This window comes from Xyrauchen texanus, chromosome 26 (assembly GCF_025860055.1).
Source record: "Xyrauchen texanus isolate HMW12.3.18 chromosome 26, RBS_HiC_50CHRs, whole genome shotgun sequence".
Lineage (NCBI taxonomy): Eukaryota > Metazoa > Chordata > Actinopteri > Cypriniformes > Catostomidae > Xyrauchen > Xyrauchen texanus.
The window spans coordinates 10,880,391-10,903,587 of NC_068301.1; the positions used below are offsets into that span (position 1 = coordinate 10,880,391).

Consider the following 23,197-nt stretch of genomic DNA (forward strand, 5'->3'; position numbering starts at 1 on the left):
CGACCAGATGAAGACATGGCTGTTATTTCATAAAGATACCAGATGTGATAGGAAATGAGCTCTATCTTTTGCTTAATGATTATAATTCTCAGTAGTCTACTGTAGAACAGTGGTTCTCAACATGGGGGCCTGGGCTCAATAGGGGGCCTCAGCAAACTTTCAAGGGGGCCTAAATATAACTTAAAATTATTTAAAACAAGTTACTAAGCAATAACATAATAATCTAACATAGTATAATAAATCTAAAAATAAAAAAAAATAAAGAAAATAAAAAGAACATGTAAACTGACACATTTCTTATTTTAATTCAACTCCCTTCAACAACTGTATTTACTGAAGAACATACAACAGTTCTTGAAACTTCTGGATAGAGGGGGGCCTTCAAATATTGTCTTGGACAATGAGGTAAATGAATAAAAAAGTTTGAGAACCACTGCGAACAATAGATTTTAAAAGTCAAATTCCAAATTCTAAACTCAAATTCCCATTCAAATTAATAGTTAATCATTCTATAACACAAAACGTATCGGTTACCTAACGTAACCTCGGTTCTCTCTAGATGAGGGAACGAGTATTGCGTAAGCTAGCTTACGCTACGGGAAAGATTCATCTTTTCTGAGATATTGAAGCCAAAAATTATCCTTAATTTTGTATCCATTGTCAACGCAGTCGCGGCAGCTGCAGACCTTGGCGGGCTAGCTAGCGAGCTCATTGGTTGCTCTGCGGCAACTGCTGCAGCCTATAGACGAGCTTGGGCGAACTCGCATCCAATGAGAAGCGTCCGCGCTCACTGCATCAAAGCCCGCCAAAAGGGCGTGACTAGAGTGCATATAAGCGTAGTTAAGTAGGCTGGAACCCTGGTTTTCATTGACTGAAGCGAAAAGTTAAGCTGGTGGCGCGAGCACGGCTGGCTCACGCAATACTCGTTCCCTCATCTAGAGAGAACCGAGGTTACGTTAGGTAACCGATACGTTCTCTTCACGAGAGGTTCTCTCGTATTGCGTAAGCTAACTGCGCTCACGGGAACCCATTGTCAGCGCCGTCTGCGCTCAAGCATCCACTGTATGAGCCCCAGGGAATTAAGGGGAACCGGGGAGCCCTTATGAGTGGGGAAATAAGATTTGGCCGGCAAGAATGCGGGTCAGTGTTTGTGTAATATATAAGCACATAGTGGGAAGGGAGCGACAGAGCGGCGGTGCGGTCTGTGTGGAATGTGTCCCATCAGTGCAGCTCACCAGGGGAGCTGTAGCGTGATAAACCGCTAGTAGTTTTGCCTGCAGAGCGGGCACTTCCATATTGTAAAATCTGACAAATGTGGAGGGAAGTCCATCCGCTGCCACACATATGTCGTGAATGGGAATCCGCTGGACCATGCCCACGAGGATGCCATGCCTCTAGTGGAGTGAGCCCTAATGCCCAGCGGGCATGGCAGATCTTTGGCGCGTATGCAGCAGCAATAGCGTCCACTATCCATCTAGATAGTGTCTGTTTCAGTGGCGAGACCTTTGGTGCGCCCTCGAGCGAAACAAAAGCTGCTCAGAGCGTCTGAAAGCGGTGCTATACAATCTCAGTGCTCTGACTGGGCAAAAGAGATTGGCGTCGCGTTCGCTATCGGATGCTGGTAGCGCCGATAGGGAAATGACCTGTGCTCTGAAAGGAGTACCGATCACCTTGGGAACATAGCCGTGTCTAGGTTTTAAAATGACCTTGGAGTCACTTGGTCCAAACTCAAGACACATGGCGCTGACAGACAGCGTGAAGGTCTCCCACACGTTTGACTGATGACAGGGCAGTCAGAAAAACAGTTTTGAGTGAAAGGTATTTCAAATCCACGGATTGAAGTGGTTCGAAAGGGGGCTTTCATAGTTTCGAGAACTATAGAAAGATCCCAGATAGGAACCGATGGGAGCGCGGGGGTTCATCCTTCTAGCTCCCCTAAGGAAGCGGATGACCAGCTCGTTTTTTCCCCATGACTGGCCGTGCAGGGGTTCAGCGAGCGCCATAGCGGCTGCCACATACACTTTGGCGTGGATGGGGATCTGCCCTTATCCAGCAGCTCTTGTAGAAATCTGAGCAGCGGCGACACCCCACATGTCCAGCGGGTCCAGGTCTCTGTCGGTGCACCATTTTGAGAACACAGACCATTTTGGCGCATAGAGTCTTCTTGTGGAAGGGGCTCTAAGCGTGTATAATGGTATTTATTACTCCTTCTGGCAGAAGCGGCGGGTAGTCGTTGATCACCCATGCATGCAGCCCAGTGCTCTGGGTGGGGATGCCAGATTGTGCCATGAGCTTGAGAGAGGAGATCTGCTCTCACTGGGATGGGCCCGCGGCTGTCAGTGACAGCTGCGTAAGCTCCGGGAACCATGTCTGATTCTCCCCAGCGGGGCTATGAGGAGCACCGGTGATGCGTTTCCCTGATCCTCTGCATTACCTGTGGCAATAGCGAGACGGGGGAAAGCGTAAGCGAGCCTGGGCCAGTCCTGGGCCAGCGGCGTCCTCGCTTCGAGAAAAATATCGGGCAGTGAGAGTTCTCTTCTGGCCGCAAAGAGGTCTATCTCTGCTCTGCCGAATAGGTGCCATAGCGTCTGGACTGTTTGGCGTGCAGGGACCATTCCCTGGGGAATATTGTCTCTGGACAGTCTGTCGGGCCGTCGTTCAGGTGGCCTGGCGCGTCGCGTCGCCCTCAGCGGCGCAGGTGGCACTGGGACCAACTCAGTATGCGTTCCGTCAGATGGAAAAGGTTCCTGGATCTGACACCGCCCTGGCGGTTTAGGTAGGATACCACAGATCTGTTGTCGAGCGGACCAGGGCGTGGTGACCCTGAATGATCGGGAGAAAGCGCCGCGGCGTACTCGACCGCTATCATTTCCAGACAATTTATGTGAAGGAGCTTTTCCTGAACTGACCATAGGCGAAAACCGGAGAGCCCTCGCGGACCGCGCCCCAACCCGTGTTGGGCGCGTCTGTCGAGATGACTTTCAGCGAGATACAGCTCCCATTGTCACTCCTGCGCTGATACCACTCGGCCACTGTCCAAGGCTGCAGAGCTGAAATACAGGTCTGAGTCACCTTGATGGGCTGGCGGCCTGTGGCCCAAGCCCGGCGAGGCAGCTGGTGCTTAGCCAATGCTGAAGCGAGCATGTGCAGTAAACCCAGCTGAAGTACTGCTGCGGCTGAGGCCATGTAACCTAGCACTCTCTGGAATTTCTTCAGAGGCGTGAGGCTGTTCATCTGAAAAGATGCGGCTAGTCAAGCTGAACACGTCGTGCGCTGTGTAGATAAGCGAGCCGTCATTGCCCGCGAGTCTAGTTCTATCCCAAGGAAGGAAATTGTCTGACTGGGCTGTAGTGAGCTCTTGGTCCAATTGACTGCAAGACCCAAACTGTTCAGATGGCTGAGGAGAACTGCTCTGTGAGACAGAAGCTCCATATGTGACTGAGCCATAATCAGCCAGTCGTCCAAATAGTTCAGAATTAGCAAACCCTGACTCCGCGGGGGTGCAAGTGCCGCATCCATGCGCTCGTGAAAGTACGAGGTGCTAAGGACAGGCCAAGCGGAGGACGGTGTATTGATAAACCTGGCCGTCGGCTGAATCTCAAGAATGGCCTGTGGCGGGGATTTATCTGAATCTGAAAGTATGCATCTTTCAGATCGAGAGAAATAAACCAGTCCCCTGGCACACATCGCGAGGAGTTTCCTGATTGTAAGCATTTTGAGCGGTCTTTTGCAAGCACCTTGTTCAAAACCCTGAGATCTAATATGGGTCTGAGGCCGCCGTCTTTCTTGGGAACAAGAAAATAGCGGCTGTAAAGCCCGACTTCAGCTCAGAGAGGGTGGCACTTTCTCTATGGCCCTTTTGCACAGAAGGCTTGCTATTTCTGAGCGAAGCATGCACGCTGCTTCCGTGTTCACAGTGGTTTCGAGCAGCTCTGAGGCGAGGAGGCGGCGATCGAACTGTAGCAAATAGCCCTGTTGTATTGTGCTTAACACCCACTTGGATATCCCTGGAATAGCTTCCCGGCTTTGAAGCGTAGCAGCTAGAGGGTGAATGGCCAATTCAGCTCTGATTGCCGCACACAGAGCTGAACAAAATGTGTGGCTGCGTTTAGTGTGTTTATGCATGATTGCTCGCAGACAGCATGAACAGGCTGTTTTGTGAGTGACTTCCGATTGGAATGAATGGGGAAAGAGTCACATCTGTTACGTGATCGCTAAGCATAGTCATGGGCACGGGACTTACACACAGAGGAATGTTTGCTGGCCGTGTAACAGAGCGGGCAGAGAATGGAGCAGCGCGCGTATTCGATGAGCGCATTTATTGACTCTAGTGCTCGGCGGTTCAGTAACCGCTTTATGTGGCGTGCTCTGGTGGGGACACGAGACATGCAGTGCTTGTTTGCAGAAGTGAACACTGGATTGTGGGCACGTTTTCTACACATAGGGCTGGTCGGTGTGACAGAGCGGCCAGAGAATGGTAGCGCCTGCGCATTTGTGAGCGCCTTCATTGACTCTGGCCTTCGGCGGTTACGTAACGCTTTATGAGGCGTGCTCTGATAGGGAGCGCGGGATGTGTTATGCTTGTGTGTAGGGGCGAACACAGGGTTGTGGGCACATTTTCTACACATAAGACATGTTTGCTCTTTACAAGATTTATTTGGGTCGCCGTGAAAACAGCGTTTGAGTGCAGAGCAAGCGGGCAGTGTCACCGGCTTGTTGGCTGCTAAATTCACCACTGCAGTAGCCTGAGAGAAGGGGACTGACAGGGGCGAAGCTTTGACGGTGGTCCGGCGGCGGACTGAGCTGTCGTTTGTTCAACAAAGCTAGGAGGACTTGGGTTGTTCAGATTTCAAGCGCAATCTTAGGCCGAGGCCAGCGAGGCGGTGGTCTCGGCGGCTGTCTGGCCGCGATCTGGGGCGGCCGCCCTGGCGGCTGGGAAGTCTGGCTTTGAGGAGCTGGGGCTGTGAAGATGCTTCGTGCAGGAGGCTGGTTACGTGGGCGGCCTGCAGAGGAGCTAGCTGGCGAGGCAGGAAGAGATTCATGGCTTGGGTGGCTTTCTGGACTTCAAAGCGGTCAACAATGCCACTTACAGCGGAACCGAAGAGACCGGACGGAGAAGCGGGCGTTGAGGAGCGTGGAGCGCTCAGTTTCTCCCATGTCGGCTAGCGTTAGCCACAGGTGTCTCGGTTACAGTCAGCGAGGCCATGCACTTCCCTATAGCTTGGGCTGCAGCTTTGGTGGCGCGAAGGGCGAGGTCCGTCGGCTCCTTAGATCTGTAACAGCCTCTGGGTGCCTGCCTCTCTCATCCCACTCCGAAGAAGGTCCGCTTGGAGGATCTGCAAGGCGGCCATGGAATGCAGAGCAGATGCGGCTTGGCGGCGGCGGAATAGGCGCGGCCAACACAGGCGGAAGTAGTTCTGCAGGCCTTAGGCGGGAGCACTGGTTTAGACCACCATCTCGCGGAGGGCGGGCAAAGGTGTGCTGCTACCAAATCCTCGACCGGGGGATGGAAGAGTAGCCCTTCTCGGCGGCGCCGTCCACTGAAGCGAGGCGGTGGAGGCGTGGGATCGAGTCCTGGCCGAGAGCGCGTTCCACGATTTAGAGAGCTCGGCGTGGAGTTCGGCAGGAAGGGGCGGCCGGACGCTGGCGCCCAGCGGTGGCGGCTTTGAAGAAAACAGCCGTCGAGTCTGTTGGGAGCCTGCTCAGGGGCGGTGACCACTCGAGCCCGAGGCGGTCGGCGGCCTGTGTGAGGAGGCGTATCAGTTCCCCTTCGACTCGGCGCGGGTCCTGCTGGATTCCTGGGCCGTTGAGGAGGCTTGTGACCACTCCTGGCTGTCGAAGCCATGATGGAACAGCAGCCTTTGTCCTCCGCCTCGCTCTCGAGGTGGCAGCAGTCGTGACGCTCGGCGGCAACTGCGCGTCCCGAGGCGGGGAGGGTGAACGCGATGCTTTCGATGGAGGGCTCGGCGAGACAGTCGCTTCTAAAACCGGTCCGGCAGCCTTTGGGGCGGCGCTTCTTCGGCGCGCGAAACAGAAAGCGGCGGCAGCTCGGTTTTGCATACTTCGAGTCGAGCCCGCAGGGTCGACGCCGAAGCTCCTCGCAGAGGTCGCATCCGCCGTCAGCAGGCGAGCTCTGCATGCCCCAGTCCAGGCACAGAGCGCCAGATGATGTGTCGGTCTCCGCGCTGAGAGGAGCGCGGCATGAGCCGCAGGAAGTCGCGAGGCATCTTTAAAAAGGCGCTCGATACTCTTTTGTGAAGTTCAGCTGAGGAACTTAGCTTGCTCTAAAAAGGATACGTCGCCGGATGGCGTAGCTCGCAGGATGGCTGAAGGTGGCGAAGACGGCCGGCTTCTTCGGCGCTGTCCACGCTTGCTAGATGCCCCTCGAGCGGCGAGCGGCTTCCAGTTCAGAGATGCGAAGAGCTTAGCTGAAGAGATGAAAATCAGGGTTCCAGCCTATGAACTACGCTTATATGCACTCTAGTCACGCCCTTTTGGCGGGCTTTGATGCAGTGAGCCTGGGCGCCTCTCATTGGATCGCGAGTTCAGCCCAAGCTCGTCTATAGGCTGCAGCAGTTGCCGCAGAGCAACCAATGAGCTCGCTAGCTAGCCCGCTCAAGGTCTGCAGCTGCCGCACTGCGTTGACAATGGATACAAAATTAAGGATAATTTTTTGGCTTCAATATCTCAGAAAAGATGAATCTTTCCCGTAGCGTAAGCTAGCTTACGCAATACGAGAGAACCTCTCGTAAGAGAACCAGAGGACATCATCTTAAAGTCAAACCCCACTCTAAAAAACAAAACATGACATAACTCTTTGTACGATTCCCCCCTCTTTTCAGTGACAACTTCTATTTAATAGGCTTAAGGTTAGAGGTCAGCATTATATTTTACCTTGAGGAACCAAAGGTTAACACCCACTGAACGCAGCCATCTTATCTGAATACACCAAAACCACTAATAAAACCATCATTGAACTTCTATTACCCCCATAAGCAAACTTCATTATCGGACATAACAAACGGTCTTGCTTGCGAGAATGTCCCATCATTAAAGGTCATGATAAACCTCTGACCCCTGACACTGGGGAGTCAAAGGTCACAAATTACTTAGTGTCCGGAAAGGCATGGGTTATTCAATCCTTGAACTTAGCTCGCTTTACGAATATTAGAGATTTGTGTGCGTCATTTTAAAAAGAGAAAAGGCTGGAGGTCTTTGAGCGAGCAGACAAAGACACAGGCGCTGATGAGAGTGACACGCAGAGAAGGACTAGTGTTAACCGCTAGTCTCTCAGAGAAAATTAAATATTGATCAATCCCGGAGTGAAGACGTTGGAGAGATAAGACCTGGGCATTAAAGAAAATAAATAAGTAGACACATCAAGGTAGAAGAGAGGACAGGCAATTCCACTAAAAAGGGAGATGGACAGATTTCTTTTTCCTTTTATCACTCTCAAAGATATCTACGCCTACAGACGGTCATGAAGAAAAAGATTGTAAAAAAAATCGTTCTGGAAAATGATACATTTATATAATAAGAGAATGGACAAAAACAAAAGACAATGCTTTAAAAATGATTGCCCTTCATTAGTAATGCAATTTCTGTTAATGCGAGTGAACATTGATTGATTGTCCAAAATTATCTGAATCCGTACTGAGTTCACCAAAAAAATACAAAATATAATAAAATTCCTCGCCCTCAGGTTATACCAAACCTGTATGAGTTTGAGCTTCCACAGAGCAAAAAAGGAGATGTTTGCCAAGATGTTTAAGCTGATCTTTTCTATACAATGAAAACAAATAGTGACCAGGGGCTGTCAAGCTCCAAATATTTCAAAAGAGCACCACAAATGTGCAATAACTGTAGTCCATATGACTTGCAGAATATACATTTTCTGAAGTCATACCATAGATTTGAGGGACATATCAAGATTTACACTGAAAATCTCCCCCTCTGCCATAGCACTCAAATCTAATTTTAGCAATATAAATATGTGCATTCAAATTTGGCACGTCATTATTGGTTCCTTAACATACAAGAACCAACGTTGTTTGTTATCACTGAAGTCAAGCCTGACAAATCTTGAACCTCAACAAGCGGACACGATCAGAACTGCACCATTTGACCTACGACCAGATGAAGACAAGCTGTTATGTCATAAAGATACCAGATGTGACAGGAAATATGATACAACATCATAAAGTCAAAAAGAGGATAGCTTTATCTGACAAAGCAGCTTTATCTAATAATGCTGAGCTCTGTCTTTTGCTTAATGAGTATAATTCTCAGTAGTCTACTGCAGAACAGTGGTTCTCAACATGGGGGCCTGGGCTCAATAGGGGGCTTCAGCAAACTTTCAAGGGGGCCTAAACATACAACCAACGTTGTTTGCTATCACTGAAGTCAAGCCTGACAAATCTTGATGTACCTTATTTAAATACACTTAATGACATTTAAAAGCTACTGCAGAAGGGAAGATTTTCAGTAAATAACGACTCAAGTTTACTTAGTCTATTCCTTACACAAAGCTATGCATATGGGTTCAGAAGACATGGAATATAGTGGAAGAGTCAAAAGGACTTTCTATTTTTTTTATATATATTTTTGAGCTTGGAAACCTTTGGTCACCATTCACTTTCATTGTTTAGAAAAGAGCAGCATCAACATTTTGCTAAACTTCTTTTGTGTTTCTTAAAAGAAAGAAAATTACACAGGTTTGGAACAACCTGAGGAAGAGTAAAAAATGACAACATTTTCAGTTTTGGGTGAACTATTTATGTCAAGCCTCTTCCATAAATTTTTTATTTTATTATAGCTTCATTTAATTATAGCGAGTCTGAACTTTCCCTATTTGTAGACCACTGTCATTTGTGATAAACTCAGTCTCAGTGATGTTTCTGCCTTTTATTTAGTGCTTTTCTTACCAACAACTCATTCAAAATATTGTTTCTCTACAACAGATCTATAAATATCTACGATCTCTCAACACAAATGATGAGCGAGTCCTTCCTGGTGTATGACCTACCCCTGCCCCCTCTGCCGCTGATATTTATTGAGCCCTCTCAGATTTCTCTACTAACACGGAGTCTATATTACCATCCAATAAGGCAGTAAATTCAAGGCTAAAGTGGGGGAGTCATAAATACTAAAGAAGCGATATATAGGATTACATCTTTAGAGGTATGAGAATCTCAGTCAATGCAATCTGTCTGATTTCGTAATAAAAATAAATAGAAATAATAGATTGCCTTGCTTTTTGCTTGGAAGCTGGTGAAATGAAGCATTCAAGCAGAAAATCACATGTAAATGGCAAAAATAAAATCTACAACAACAACAAAAATCAGATGAAAGGTGATAAAGAGAGGTGAAGTTCCTTATTATAACATTTATCAGAGCTGTGGCACAATGTTTAGAGCCCAGGGTGCTCATTCAGAACACACAGGTTTGATTCCAGCGTGCTACTCTCAATAAAAAGTGGCCAAAAAAAATAAATAAAAGAAATCAGTATGAATTCCATTAAATCACAAGTTCTTTTGGGGCATTCCATCTTTGCTCTTACCTCATCAGGGCTTGAGGCCTGGTACGTGCGGTTGTCGTCGCTGAAGTCCTGGTCAGCCTCTGTGCTCTCTGGTTCTGTGCTGGTGCCATTAGCATGGGACTCGTACACCGGAGTGACGTTATGACAGAGGGCAATGGCTTTCACGGCCTCATGGATTCTGCTGCTTACGCTTTTCCGAACCTTTGGCGCAGGCGGCTGCGGTTTCCGTGATGGTGTAGAACTTGCACTGCTGCCATTGGATTGTGCTGAGTTCACCTGGAGAAATGGCACATGCAGCAAAAGCGTGAGAGAGTGTTCCAGATTCACTGAAGTCCCAGAGCTTGTGTAAAGAGCTTGTATTTGTGCACTCCCTTAGGTTTTAAATCATCATAATCTCACCTAATATAATGCCTAAGAAACAATATTCCCACTGAAAATTTGACTACTACCATCATTTACCGAAGTGTGCTGGGTTCAGCTGGCCAATGTGTGATATACAGCACATAGCAAGTTGTTCTCAGATTACCAATAATACACAAATGGCTCTGAACTAACCACCCCTACCCTTCCCTAATAAAAAAAAGCAAATGTTTCTAAAACATTTCAGTCCAACACATCCATAAATCAGTTAAATGATGTAAAATTCTGACGAAGTAGTGTATTGTATAAGAACTTTGCCATGGGGTCAGTATGTATGCAGATAAGTAAATTTAGTCTAACTCTCACTGTCCCCACTCTCTCACTGTTTGACAAAGTGGGGGGGAAATGTGATGTTTTCAGCCTCTCTCCACACAACACAGAAATTCAGATTTCAAATGCATTCAAATTTACAGGGAGAGTTCAACCAAAAAAGAAAATTCTCTCATCATTTACTCACCCTCATTCCATCTCAGATGTGTATGGCTTTCTTTTTTATGCAGAATACAACCAAAGATTTGTAGAAGAATATTTCAGCTCAGTAGGTCCATACAGTGCAAGTAAATGGTGGTCAGACCTTTGAAGCTCCGAAGAAAATCACATAAAGGCAGCATAAAAGTCATCTGAATGCCTCCAATGGTTAAATCTATGTCTTTAGAAGCGATATAAGAGGTGTGGGTGATAAACTCCAATATATAGTTGAAAGTGACAGTGGAGATTTACAGTAAAAAAGGATATAATATTGATCTGCTTCTCACCCAAATCAATTGCATTGCTTCAGAAGACATATATTAAACCACTAGTCTCGTATGGATTACTTTTATGCTGCCTTTATTAGACTTATGGAACTTTAAAAAGGTATGGCCACCATTCACTTGCACTGAAAGGCCTACATATTCTTCTAGATATTCTTCTAAAAATCTTTGTGTTCTTCAGCAGAAAGAATGACATACACATCTGGGAAGGTATGAGGGTGAGTAAATAATGATAGATTTTTCATTTTTGGGTGAACTTTTTCATAACATTTCAAAACAACATAGATTGCTTAATCATTCTATTCAATAAAGCTAGAATGACAGAACACATCAACTTGAAGGTTAACCATGTCCTTAAAAAACTTGAATGTGCTCCTGTCCCACAACTGGTACTCTAAGGTTACAGGTTAGTTTCCTGGGGAATGCACGTACTTTAAAATGTATAACTTGAAGTAGCTTTGGATAAACGCATACATTTAAATGTAGCCTAAACACGCCATAACTCTGTTGTATGAGTATCCTGTCTTTTCTGAGCCATAGTGCGTAGTATAAGAACAGAGGCATAGGGTCAGGGAGTGTAATTCTGTGAGCATTCAAATTAAGACAAAGTGTAGGAAAAAAATTTGAAGATTTCATCCGTGTCCCTCCACACTACTGCCTTTGAATCCTATACTGTCTCTGAAACTTAACAATTTACATAAGCAGAGCTTTGAGTGTGTGTGTGTGTGTGTGTGTGTGTGTGTGTGTGTGTGTGTGTTGACAGGGGTTGCTGTGCTCCACTGGAGCACGAGATTTCTCTTGATGAACTCCTCTTTCCTCAGAGCTCTGCTGAGGGGAAGAGATGACAACCTGCACAGTCTTTTCTCACAGACACACAGGTACAGAGAAAGACTGGCTCACGGTGCAGGGTTCCTGTCTTTGGCAAACTGAATGGTAAATATGAAACCGAATTGTGACTGCTTGCCCAATGTCTCTTTCAAAATTAATTTACTTAACTAGTGGTACTCATCCTTGACCACTTCAAAAGCCAGGTTTTAATAAATCAATTTTGTTGCAAGAGCCATATTTGAAGAAGGTCCAAAAATCGATCCTTCAAATTGTGAGATTACACTACCAAAAAGCAAACACATACACTTTCACACACCATCCTACATGAATAAATAAAATAGCTCACACTTCTATGAATAGCTAACAAGTTCTCCAAGCTACTGACAACAGTTTGACCCTTTAGAGGCGCAAGACCCAAGATTAATTCTGATTGGCTAGTCAGAACCTAGAGTTAGGGATTTCCATTACTTTTCAAGATGTTTGCAATTACTGGATAAGGATCTTTTAAATGTCAGAAATCTGACATTTTGGGTCATGCAACCATGAACTGAACCATACCCTTTAGATTGAAATATCTAATTTTAACAATACAAAAACCATTTAAGTTGAAAATCCTTGTAGAACAGTCTCTACACTCACGTAGGCTTAAATGAGACTATGAGATTCTAACTTTGCTAAACAACAGCAGTTTTTAATACCAACATCTTTATAAACATTACACTCCAAAGAGAATCAGAGCTATAACTGCCCTGTGCAGAAGCTGTAAATTACATTATGTTTATTGATTCCTGCCAAATTTGATTTCACACAAGTTGTTGGACACGGATTCCGACACGTCCTGAGGGGGGATATAATAAGGCTATGATCGCTCATATTCTGGTTACATTTCAACCTGCCTGCCACTTTGTCATCACAGTAATGAAGGACCATGAAGCATGGAAATCAATTGTTTCTGTGGCTTTACCACATTTGTCACCCAGTTGTTGGCACAAAACACACACATACTTCCACAATTTGATTACAGCTAGAAATACATGTAATCACTTAAAAAGATTAGGGCAACTACTAGACAGGCACAACAATGAATAGAAAATAAGTTAAGAGGAGTTGGATGTTTACAATTGCTATAAACATAAAAGGCAGTGGATTTCACAACAGCGATGTTTACAATGAAAGATGTAAAATCACACCTGAGCGTAGGACTGGATGATGTGACTCTGGATCTCATCCATGGTGTCAGTCCCATACGAGACTGTACCAAGATGGAGACGCTTGAATACCATCTCATTCTGGGTCAGAGTGCCTGGAGAAACAGCACATAAAGATAAATGCAAGAGAGAAATCAATAGTTAACATAAAGCTTTCGGTGGAGGGGGAAATCTTGATTTGTTTCTCGCGTAAATCTATGGTATGACTAAAGAAGATTTATATTGTGCACAAGTCATATGGACTACTGTTATTGCACTATGGAAGCTCAAACTCATAAGGGATTGGAATAACATGATGAGTGAGAAATTATTTCTGGAACACTCAACGAAAACAAACAATTGCATAACTAATGAATGGCAATCATTTTCAAAATATATACACAGAAAAAGAGAAGAAAAAAGGGAGAGAGAAATATTTAGATAAAGCCTCATTTAGACATCTGTAAATATGTTTGGCATGTTAAGTGATTCATCTTGACTAAGTGATCTTCGCACTCTGTCTTAAATGTTGTAGATCAGTGCAAATAAATGGATAGAAGACTAAAAGTACCTGTTTTGTCTGTGAGCAGGTATACCAGACGTCCCAGCTCTTCTGGTATAGTGCTTGTCCGAACTACAGTACCTGGAATATTTTCATCCTTCATTATCATCCAACCGTATGCTGACTTCCCCATGTCCAGGTTTACTCTCAGACTGGACCCATAGATACCAATGCATTAATGAAATGCTTGACCCTAATCTTGATATCACCAAATTTTGATTTAGCTCTTTTTCTGTAATATTGCTCATTAATGTACCTGATGGGGATGATGTATGAAAACAGAACCACAAAACGAAAGAGGTTACGAAACCACGGCCCAAGAAAGCCCTGCAGAGCGACCATAACAATAGATAGAACGACCTGGGCCAGGAACAGAGCTTTCGTAAGGCGGTTTAACTCCAGGTCCAACATCCCCACCTGTAGGATGAAGACAGAAAAAAAATAAGTGGAGAGTCTGGGATACAGTAAATGAATCACTGAGATCATCTTCACTCCTTTGGTTGCAAATCAAGGCACCCAGTATATCCTTTGTGTGTATACTGTATATAGATTTTTGTGTATCGTTTGATGCTTTTGCACTGAAGCCGATTTTATTTCTTAGTTCACCCAAAAAATTAAATTCTCATCATTTTCTCATCCTTATGCCTTCCCAGATTTATATGACTTTCTTCTGCTGAATACAAATGAAGATTAATGGGAACTATCCCTTTAATATCCAGAGACAGCTATAAGTAAGCCATCAATAGGGTAATTTCCCCAAAAAGTGTTAACACCGATGATCTGAGACAATTTCAACATCTGTTTATTTGAGCTGCTGTAAACGGCGATATTGACTCAACCAATGCCATACATTTGGGGCAAGATTATCTGTTTTTTGAACAATGAAAGAGAAAGCGCGATCTAAAAAAAAATATATTTTTTTAAGCTTCAATAATTGACTAAACTCTGACTAGCTGTTACATTTTAATAAACAAATGTACAAGAACATTGAGCAAATTTTCTTAAGTATTTTTAAAAATGTTTTTGGAAAATATTTGGTATTTTTACCGGTTGTCAAGATCACACGCACACAGAAAAAAAGTTACGAAAATCGAATGACTTTTGGTTCAAATGCTCTCACGGCATGCAATACTCTTGTGAGAACAAGAACCTTGAGTTGAGGACTCCTCTAATCTGAAGGATCTGAAATGTTACTCTTATGTAAAATAAAACAACCTGTCCATAAGCTAGCCCTGATCAATGCCATCCAGGCCCATTCCAGACCACAGGCCTTTTTCATGCTAATATTGTAGGCAGACAAGGGAAACGATGAGAGCCATTTAACCAAGAAGCCCACTGCTGTTGTCGTCCCCGGTGAAAAGCACAGGAGGCAAAACCGGAAAAATAAAAGCAGAACGCCTCTTCATAGAAACGGCCCCATGACAAAAGAGCTTGAGATTTTCCCTTTTCTCTCTCAAGTATGTCCCTCAGCCAATGGAATATGTGGGAAAATTATGTCAAAAAAGAAGTTTTTCTTGTTTCCCTCTGGCGAGGGCCGTCAGCAAAACACTAAGGCCTTTCATCTCACCAGCGCACTAATAAAAACAGCAACACATAACACTGTCCCCTGAGAAAAAAAATCTGCATGAAAAGGACAGAGGGAAGGGGAGGGGGGAATGGACAAATTGAACAGAAAAGACACACACACACACACACACACACAAAAAGAAAACAAAAATGCAAGCAAAATTAATCCCCCAAATGGCTATGCCCCCCATCCCCCAGTCCCAGGAGGACTGGAGTAAACTGGGAGACACTGGGAGTGAAGGCTGCTGTCTGATTTATCAGTTATAGTTTGGCAAACCCCTACGATAGCAAACCCCCTTCATGCTTCAGCTAGTGAGGAAAAAGGGGGGAATGGAAGGATTAAAATGAAGAAAAATTAAGACAGAGGACACAGTTCCCAGCTGAAAGGGAGGAATCCCCCTTTATGGGGGCAAAACAATGCAGAGGCTGAATTTTGCAAAGCTGGCCAGGGATCGGGTGAAGTCGTTTTTCATTCAAGCCGGGAGGAAAAAGCGACTCAATTACCTCAAGCTGAAGATGCTATCAATGAATCGAGAGCGCATATTTTACTCTATTCATCCGGGCCTCGTTTAAAGTGAAAGGAATGATTCAACCTGCCCTCACTGCCTGTATGTTTTGTGTGTGAAATTTGATGACGACTTTGTGCCAGCATAATGAATATTCATTGGTTTAAATCCATCAAGTATACAGAGACCGTTACAACAATATGGCATTATACTAGTGCTTTAGAAACTGGACATGCAATACAGCTTAATGGAACATGCCCTGTATGGTGAGGTGAGAATTAGATGAAGCCTAGAGATGGCTTAATCATGTTTTCTAAATAAATTGATAAAGGTTTAAACATTTACTGATATAGGACATTAATTCACCCATGTTTGTAATCTATAATCAATTGTATTCACAACTAAAATACTTTAAAACTTTATTCTGATTGGTCAATCGAGGCATTCTGTGGTCAAATATTTAATATAATGACTGCTAAACTGTATATTTGACCACAGGAATGAGATGCTCTTTTCAAATCTGCCAGAGTAGTGAGATGTTCGGTCAGCAAAGAGAGCTATCTAAACCTGTGTCACATCCCTCAAACCACCAAGGTTTCGATCCTCAAAGAGAATATCGCTCCACATTACGGCACTGACAGACCGACTCTCACGTACACTGTGTAAAGTGATAGTTTATGTGCTGTCAGCAGCTTCTAGTGAGAGCTTAGAGCTTTGTGCAAGGAATGTCACAACAGATTATAAAAGGCGAAAACGTTCTCTGTGACTTTCGCCGAGTCGTATTGACTTTCCCACCCCGTCTCGCTCTCTGTATTGGCACTTCTGACATCATCTCCTTGAGGTATTGAATTCCACTCTCACACACGGAACACGGCAGATCTATGAACTCCGCCAGAGCAGCTGTGATCGCACGCACCTTGCAGCACCCATGACAGGATCTGAAACACTTCATGACAGGAAGAATAGTGGTCAAGCAATATGGGTTTCTCAACAGGTTTTTGTGTTTCTGGTATCTAGAAAGTACTGAATACTGGAAAATTGCTGATAAAATTACATATACAAATTGTTGAAATAAAGATGCCCTCAGTAAATTTTGCTGATTGCTCAATTCTTTAACAGAAAAATAGTTAGAGAAAAAGCGTTTTATTCTAAGCATGGTGCTGGCTTGAGAAGCATGACAAGCTGAATATTCCTCGCTTTATATCAATAATACCCTGAAACTGGATTCATTCACTGGAGCAATAAATTAATAATGTCTTACTCTGAATAGCGTTTTACAATGAAATCAGTAACTGAGAAATTCTGTATGTATATAAACAATATTACGGAGTACACCTTTAAATTAACATTTATTTTATAAAAGAGTACATTTCATACTGCTCAGTTACGTTTGGACATATTGTTCTATCATCATGTTTGTTCCAGCTGGACATGTGATTCAGTGAAGTCTGCCTTAACCTTGAGGGAAAGATAGCTCTCAGTTTTGGTTTGTCTATTGATGCCATTGCAGTGATTGTTTGGTGTCTTAAGAGTGACTTCTGGTGCCCTATTTTAAGAGTGCTATGTCTTAAATGCAGCACTATGCGATATGTCATATGCGTCAGTGGGCATGGCCATGAAATGTTTATATTTTCGTCCAAGCATGCGCTAAGTCTAGGAGCAATTTAATAGGCTGGGTCAAGTGCAATTTAATTCTAAAGTTATTTTCCGGTTATAGCACGGTCTGGGTCCTATTATATATTCCATTTAATTTCAAGAAACTTCGATATACATGAAGACAGCCCATTTATAAGAATTTGGTAGTGTATATGGGCTGTAATTTGTGCCAAGATTAGATGTGCTTCTCAAACTTCTTAGTGCAATTACCTATTTCTCAGGTAAATAGCAAATTGCACAACTTCATTAACCCTTTCATACGTACAGTCACACATATGTGATAGTTAATTACAGTGTTAGGATCACTACTTTATTTTAAGAATGTGAAATGCCAGAATAATAGCAGAGAGAATTATTTATTTCAGCTTTTATTTTATCAGTCAGAAGTTTACATACAATTTGTTAGTATTTGGTAGCATAGCCTTTAAATTGTTTAACTAGTGTCAAAAGTTTTGGGGTAGCATTCCACAAGCTTCTCACAATAAGTTGCTGAAATTTTGGCCCATTCCTCCAGAAAGAACTTGTGTAACTAAGTCAGGTTTGTAGGCCTCGTTGCTCGCACACGCTTCTTCAGTCCAGCCCACAAATATTTTTTCTAGCAGATTGAGGTCAGGGCTTTGTGATGGCCACTCCAATACCTTGACTTTGTTGTCCTTGAGCCATTTTGCCACAACTTTGGAGGTATGCTTCGCGTCATTGTCCATCTGGAAGACCCATTTGCTACTGAGATTTTAATTCATGGCTGATGTCTTGAGATTTGGCTTCAATATACCCGCATAATTTTCCTTCATCATGATACCATCTATTTTGTGAAGTGCACCAGTCCCTCTTGCAGCAAAACACCCTCACAACATGATGCTGCCACCCCCATGCTTCACGGTTGGGATGGTGTTCTTCAGCTTACAAGCCTCGCCATTTTTCCTCCAAACATAACGATGGACAATATGGCCAAAAAAGTTAAATATTTGTTTCATCAGACCAGAGGACATTTCTCCAAAAAGTAAGATCTTTGTCCACATGTGCACTTGCAAACTGCAGTTTTTTTTTTTTTTTTTTAAATAGAGGTTCTGGAGCATTGGCTTATTCCTTGCGGAGCAGCCTTTCAGGTTATGTTGATATAGGGCTTGTTTTACAGTGGAAATAGATACTTCTCTACCTGTTTCCTCATCTTCACATTGTCCTTTGCTGATGTTCTGGGATTGATTTGCATGTTTGATTTGCACATCACCTGAGCAGTGTGATGGCTGTGTTGACCCATGTTTGTAAAGATGAACGTGGTACATTCAGGTGTTTGGAAATTGCTCCCAAGGATGAACCAGACTTGGAGTTCCAAATTTTTTTCTGAGGTCTAGGCTGATTTCTTTAGATTTTTCCATGATGTCAAGCAAAGAGGCACTGAGTTTGAAGGTAGGCCTTAAAATACATCCACAGGTACACTTTCAATTGACTCCAATTAGCCTATCAGAAGCTAATTGGCTAATAGCCATTTTCTGGAATTTCCCATGCTGCTTAACCTGTTGATATGCACCCCCTTTTTGAGCACAAACCATGAAAATGACATACCTGAACTTAAATGGTTGTATTTACTGGACCCTTTGGAGTATAGACACAGTTGTAGTATCTTTTGAAAGAAGAGACTTTATTTCCCAAGTTTCAGAAATAATATATGTTGTTCTTTTTTAAAGTTAGAGAAGCTGAAGTTTATAGTAATGGAAATATTTTGTGATGAACATGTTTTTATCATCTAAAAAACAATAATAAAAGTGCCAAAACAACCCAGATATACAATGTTCTCAAAGCCACAAGTCTAAAGAAGTTACGTTTCAAATTTGAAGATGATCTAACAAAAAATTAAAAATACTGCAAGCTTTTTTCTCTGTAAAATCGCTGGAAGCCCACAGAGTAAAATTAAGGCTCCGCCTTTCAAAATCTGACTACACTACTCTTATGAATAAAACTACGCCACATTTAAAAAAACAGACTTTGGAGACATGCTCATTTTGTTTTGAGACTATATAATATATAATATATAAGATAATATACAGTTTTATAACATGAATGCTGCTCAGATTGCATAGTTTGTTGAAGAACAACGACGAAGGGTAATTCTTTCAGGCGAAGATCTCATGTAAACAATGGAGAATACATCAATATTTCTCAGATTTATCACTTTTTTGGACAAAAAGTGCTATTGGATGTTTTTCAATGAACGCTTGACATGGACAATTGACCCAAGTGTGGCAAACTGGATCATCTGGTGATCGCATTTTCATAACAAATGTATGAAGTCCCATTTTGATATTGCATATTTTAATTTGTACTACTGCCACGAATAACTAAATAGCTGTTTCTGGAGCATTGTTATCGTGAAACAGAGATCGGATATCAATGTTGAACCCTTAGACCTTTGAAAAGTTGTATAATTTGTTAACATTTATTACATTTATAGATGGTAAATTATATATTAAACGTAAGCAGAGTGACATCACCACCGCATGTGGGGAAATGCGTATCAACAGGATAAAGGCACAGTTAACTTAGTGAATGTAAACTTCTGACCCACTGGAATTGTGATATAGTCAATAAAAAGCAAAACAATCTGTCTGTAAACAATTGTTGGAAAAATGACTCATGTCATGCATAATTTCTATGTTCTAAACGACTTGCCAAAACTGTAGTTTGATAATATGAAATCTGTGGAGTGGTTAAAAAAATGTGTTTTAATAACTTCAACCTAAGTGTATGTAAAGTTCTGACTTCAACTGTACGTTACAAGCTGCCAGATTCAAATCGGCTTTCATGCGGACACAGGCTACGTTGGTCAAGTGTCTGTAATTTATATTTGCTCAAACAGATGACAGATGTCCACATGTTGAAAACTTCCCACAAATTTGGCTCTGTTGCACAGCCAAGTTATCTCCCTGGTTAGTGATGTTGTATGTAAACACCTGGACACTCCACTTTGCTCCTGTCCACCATATCACTTTGATGTTACTTTCAATTAATTCTCAAAATATTGCAACTTCAATCACATAATGCGCATTGTTCTCGCTATTTTTACTTTATTCTCACAATATTATGATAAATGACAATTGCAAATTTAAATTGCTAAATTACTTTAATTATATTGTTAGCGTTCATTTCTGCACAATGAACTATGAGCCAACAAGTTGTAATTCTCTCTTTGATACTCCGTTAAATCCTTCTTTTAAATGAAAATGTGTTTGATCCGTTTATTGAGTGGCTGACGCGTGCTTAAAGTTCTGAACCAGTGTCAGTGTTGCACTTAATATAATTATTGTTTGACAGGTAGGGTGGACATTTTTTCAGTCATGGAAGAAAGGATTCTTCTTATTTTTACATTAAATGATGAAGGTGATGAGTACATACCAGTACACCAAAGTCAGCACTCTCAAACATGTGACTAAGTAAAAAATAAAATAAACCTTGAACACAACAGGGGTCAGTTAGAGGAGGGGTAATGAGTGTAATGGGATTTGATGTTTTTCGTTTACTTTTACATCATTGACATCCACTGTATCTAATCATTAAGGGGAATTCCATAGGATTAAGGTTCTGCCACAAATGTCACGCAAGTCCTTGGTTGGTTAATTTCCCCCTAGATTAATCTCTCTGGTGTTGACCTTTCACACTGACAGGTCCAAATTCATCACCAAGATCAGGGTTGAAAACCACCTCAACTGTTTTGCTGTTTTTATTAAGTCCTTTTAAGTCTTTATTGAAAGGTTACAATTAGGAAAACTGTCCCAGTGCAATGTATAGCACATACTGACAACACAAATGTCAATATCACAGTATAAAACAGCTCACACTGTACTTCAGAAAAATGTTGCCGTTAAATGAGCGGAGTTCACCCAAAAATGAAAATTCTGCTATCATTCACACTCAAACCCATTTGACATTTTTCTTCCATGGAACACAAAATTAGATGTTAGGCAAAGGTTTGGGGACTTACTGTCTCAGTTACCATTTGTATTGTATGGAAAAAAGATGAAATGAAAGTAAATGGTGACTGAGGATAACACTTTGCCTAACATCTCTTTTTGTTTTCTGCAGAAGAAACTCATTCAAGTTTGGAAAACCATGAGGGTGAGTAAATGATGACAGACCTCACTTTTAGGTTATCTTTTAAACTGTGGTTTTTCAAACAGTCAACTTTTGGGAGGAAAGCTGCCCACCTTGTTTTTGGACTGTGAAGTATTCAGCACACTTCTGGTCTCTTTCCCGGTATATATCACCACACCAATAATAGTACCTGGAGAAAAGAAAAAAAAAAAGATGGGGTGAGCAAAATGAGATGAGCAATTGCAAGCAATGAGAACAATAAATAAACAGGCCACATGTTTCTGGCTGGTCTAATGAACAAGTAGCTCAAAAAGTGTGTTTCCAGTTAACGGATGCAGCCGAAACTCAGACAAATGATTCAATATGTGGGACATCCAGAAATAAACCTTTACAATTAGGCCTATTATAGTCAGATCAATGGTGCTGCTTGGTAATGGGCTGATTCGTTAAGTAAACTAATTACTGATGGAGTATGTACCCTGGCTGCTAAATAAGGATGATTCAAAGTCCAAAGTTCAACTTTTGTAAAAACAAAGTAACACAACATAAAATGTGATGCAACCAAGCTTAAAGAAGAGTGTGTAACTTTTTTCAATGTTAAATCCTTTTTCTTATCCCAACTGATGCAGAGGCAACTTTAAGTAAGCCATTTGAAGGTTGATTTCCCCATAAAGTGTAAACACCGTGGAGCTTTCAAAACATTATTCTATATATTTGAGAATCCCTCCTAGCCCAATACAATGACATTGGCTCAACAAAATGAAAAACTTGTTTGAAAACAGACATTTCAACTATTCTGTTTGATGATGCTAGTTGCCCTGAAATCGCACACTTTATCTTTACACATTTTTCACTTCCTTTAAGCTTGACACATTGTGTCATGTTTGGAAAGAACGAAACCTAGACTGCTCTCGGGGGGGCGTTTAATGGGCTTGGACTTCAGGGCATATCGGTTACTCGCCCCATGGTGTTTTGTGTTGGGTCTGCTTGGTTGGATGGGATGACGTCATTGTGTTTTGTGGGGAGATATGGAAGGACTTTCTTCTGCTGAAGGTCACACCAAGCTGAGGAATGAGAAGAACCTCTAAAACCCCCTGGAGAATGAAGAAAGGGGCAACCACAGATCAATGAAGGGCCGATTGCTGGCACAAGTGACCGGCACTTGAAGAAAAGGCCTTGCTATTATTGTTGGATTGGAATCAGGTTCTAAACAACAGACCCCTAGGAGTTGTCGGTGAAAGCATAGCAGCAAAACTGATCTTGGGCCTGTTCTTTGGGGAAAAGTTTCATCTGAACCACAGGGAGAGGACTGCAAAGAGCCAGACACTTTGGCTTCCCATTAACTGCTCCTCATATTTCTGCTTGTGAGATTGTTTGAATAGTAGCAGATGAGTCTGCCGATCTCAAGTGACAAACAAATGGGAGAGGGAAGAGAGTTTTGAGTGATTCTGGCAGATCACCTTCGTATCAATGGCACACTCTTCAACAAAACACAATAAACTCAAAAGAGATTTGACCCGTGATGAATATGTCAGACCTTAGAGTTTACATTTTTCTTATATTTCCATAAAAGTGCAAAATTTAGGGGAGCCAAAAAGTTTGGTTGCACAGAGGGCTGGGTTGTGTGTGTGTGTGTGTGTGTGTGTGTGTGTGTGTGTGTGTCTTAGCTTACCAGATGCCACCACAGTGCTCGCCCACAAGGTGTTCTCAATACTCAAGCTCTCGTGGACGGGAGGGTCACAATCCTCCTAAGGGAAGTTAAGCTCATATCAACAAGCAGGACAATGTATATTTGTGTTGTTTCATACATCTTGGTTCCCACAATTTCTGACCAATGAACTTCTTTGACTTTTCCATGACCGTTCCAGTCATTCAGATTAACTGAATAAGGATTTTTTTAAATAATTTTGATAAATTATTAAAACAGTTAGCTAATGAAAAATTCAGACTAATTTAAGAATCTACCATACCCAAAAGAACTCACAAATTAAACATCACTGTTTTTTTCTCATCACAAACTATAGACAAGAGCTATATCTAACAAAAAATAAATAAATACTTTAGAGCAAATCTAGTAACAAAAATGTATTTGCATG

General features: G+C 42.6%; 1 protein-coding gene across 2 annotated transcripts in view; it reads right to left on the reverse strand.

The window, feature by feature from the left end:
- atp9b (ATPase phospholipid transporting 9B) overlaps positions 1-23,197 on the reverse strand; it is a 65,483-nt gene that overhangs the window by 22,686 nt on the left and 19,600 nt on the right. For both annotated transcript variants that reach the window (XM_052092835.1, XM_052092834.1), the window contains exons 10-15: positions 22,774-22,849; positions 21,215-21,291; positions 13,544-13,704; positions 13,297-13,439; positions 12,729-12,841; positions 9,560-9,814 (exon numbers count right to left, since the gene is read on the reverse strand). In XM_052092835.1, the coding sequence (XP_051948795.1) occupies positions 9,560-9,814; positions 12,729-12,841; positions 13,297-13,439; positions 13,544-13,704; positions 21,215-21,291; positions 22,774-22,849 (825 nt within the window). The remainder of the gene's footprint in view (positions 1-9,559; positions 9,815-12,728; positions 12,842-13,296; positions 13,440-13,543; positions 13,705-21,214; positions 21,292-22,773; positions 22,850-23,197) is intronic.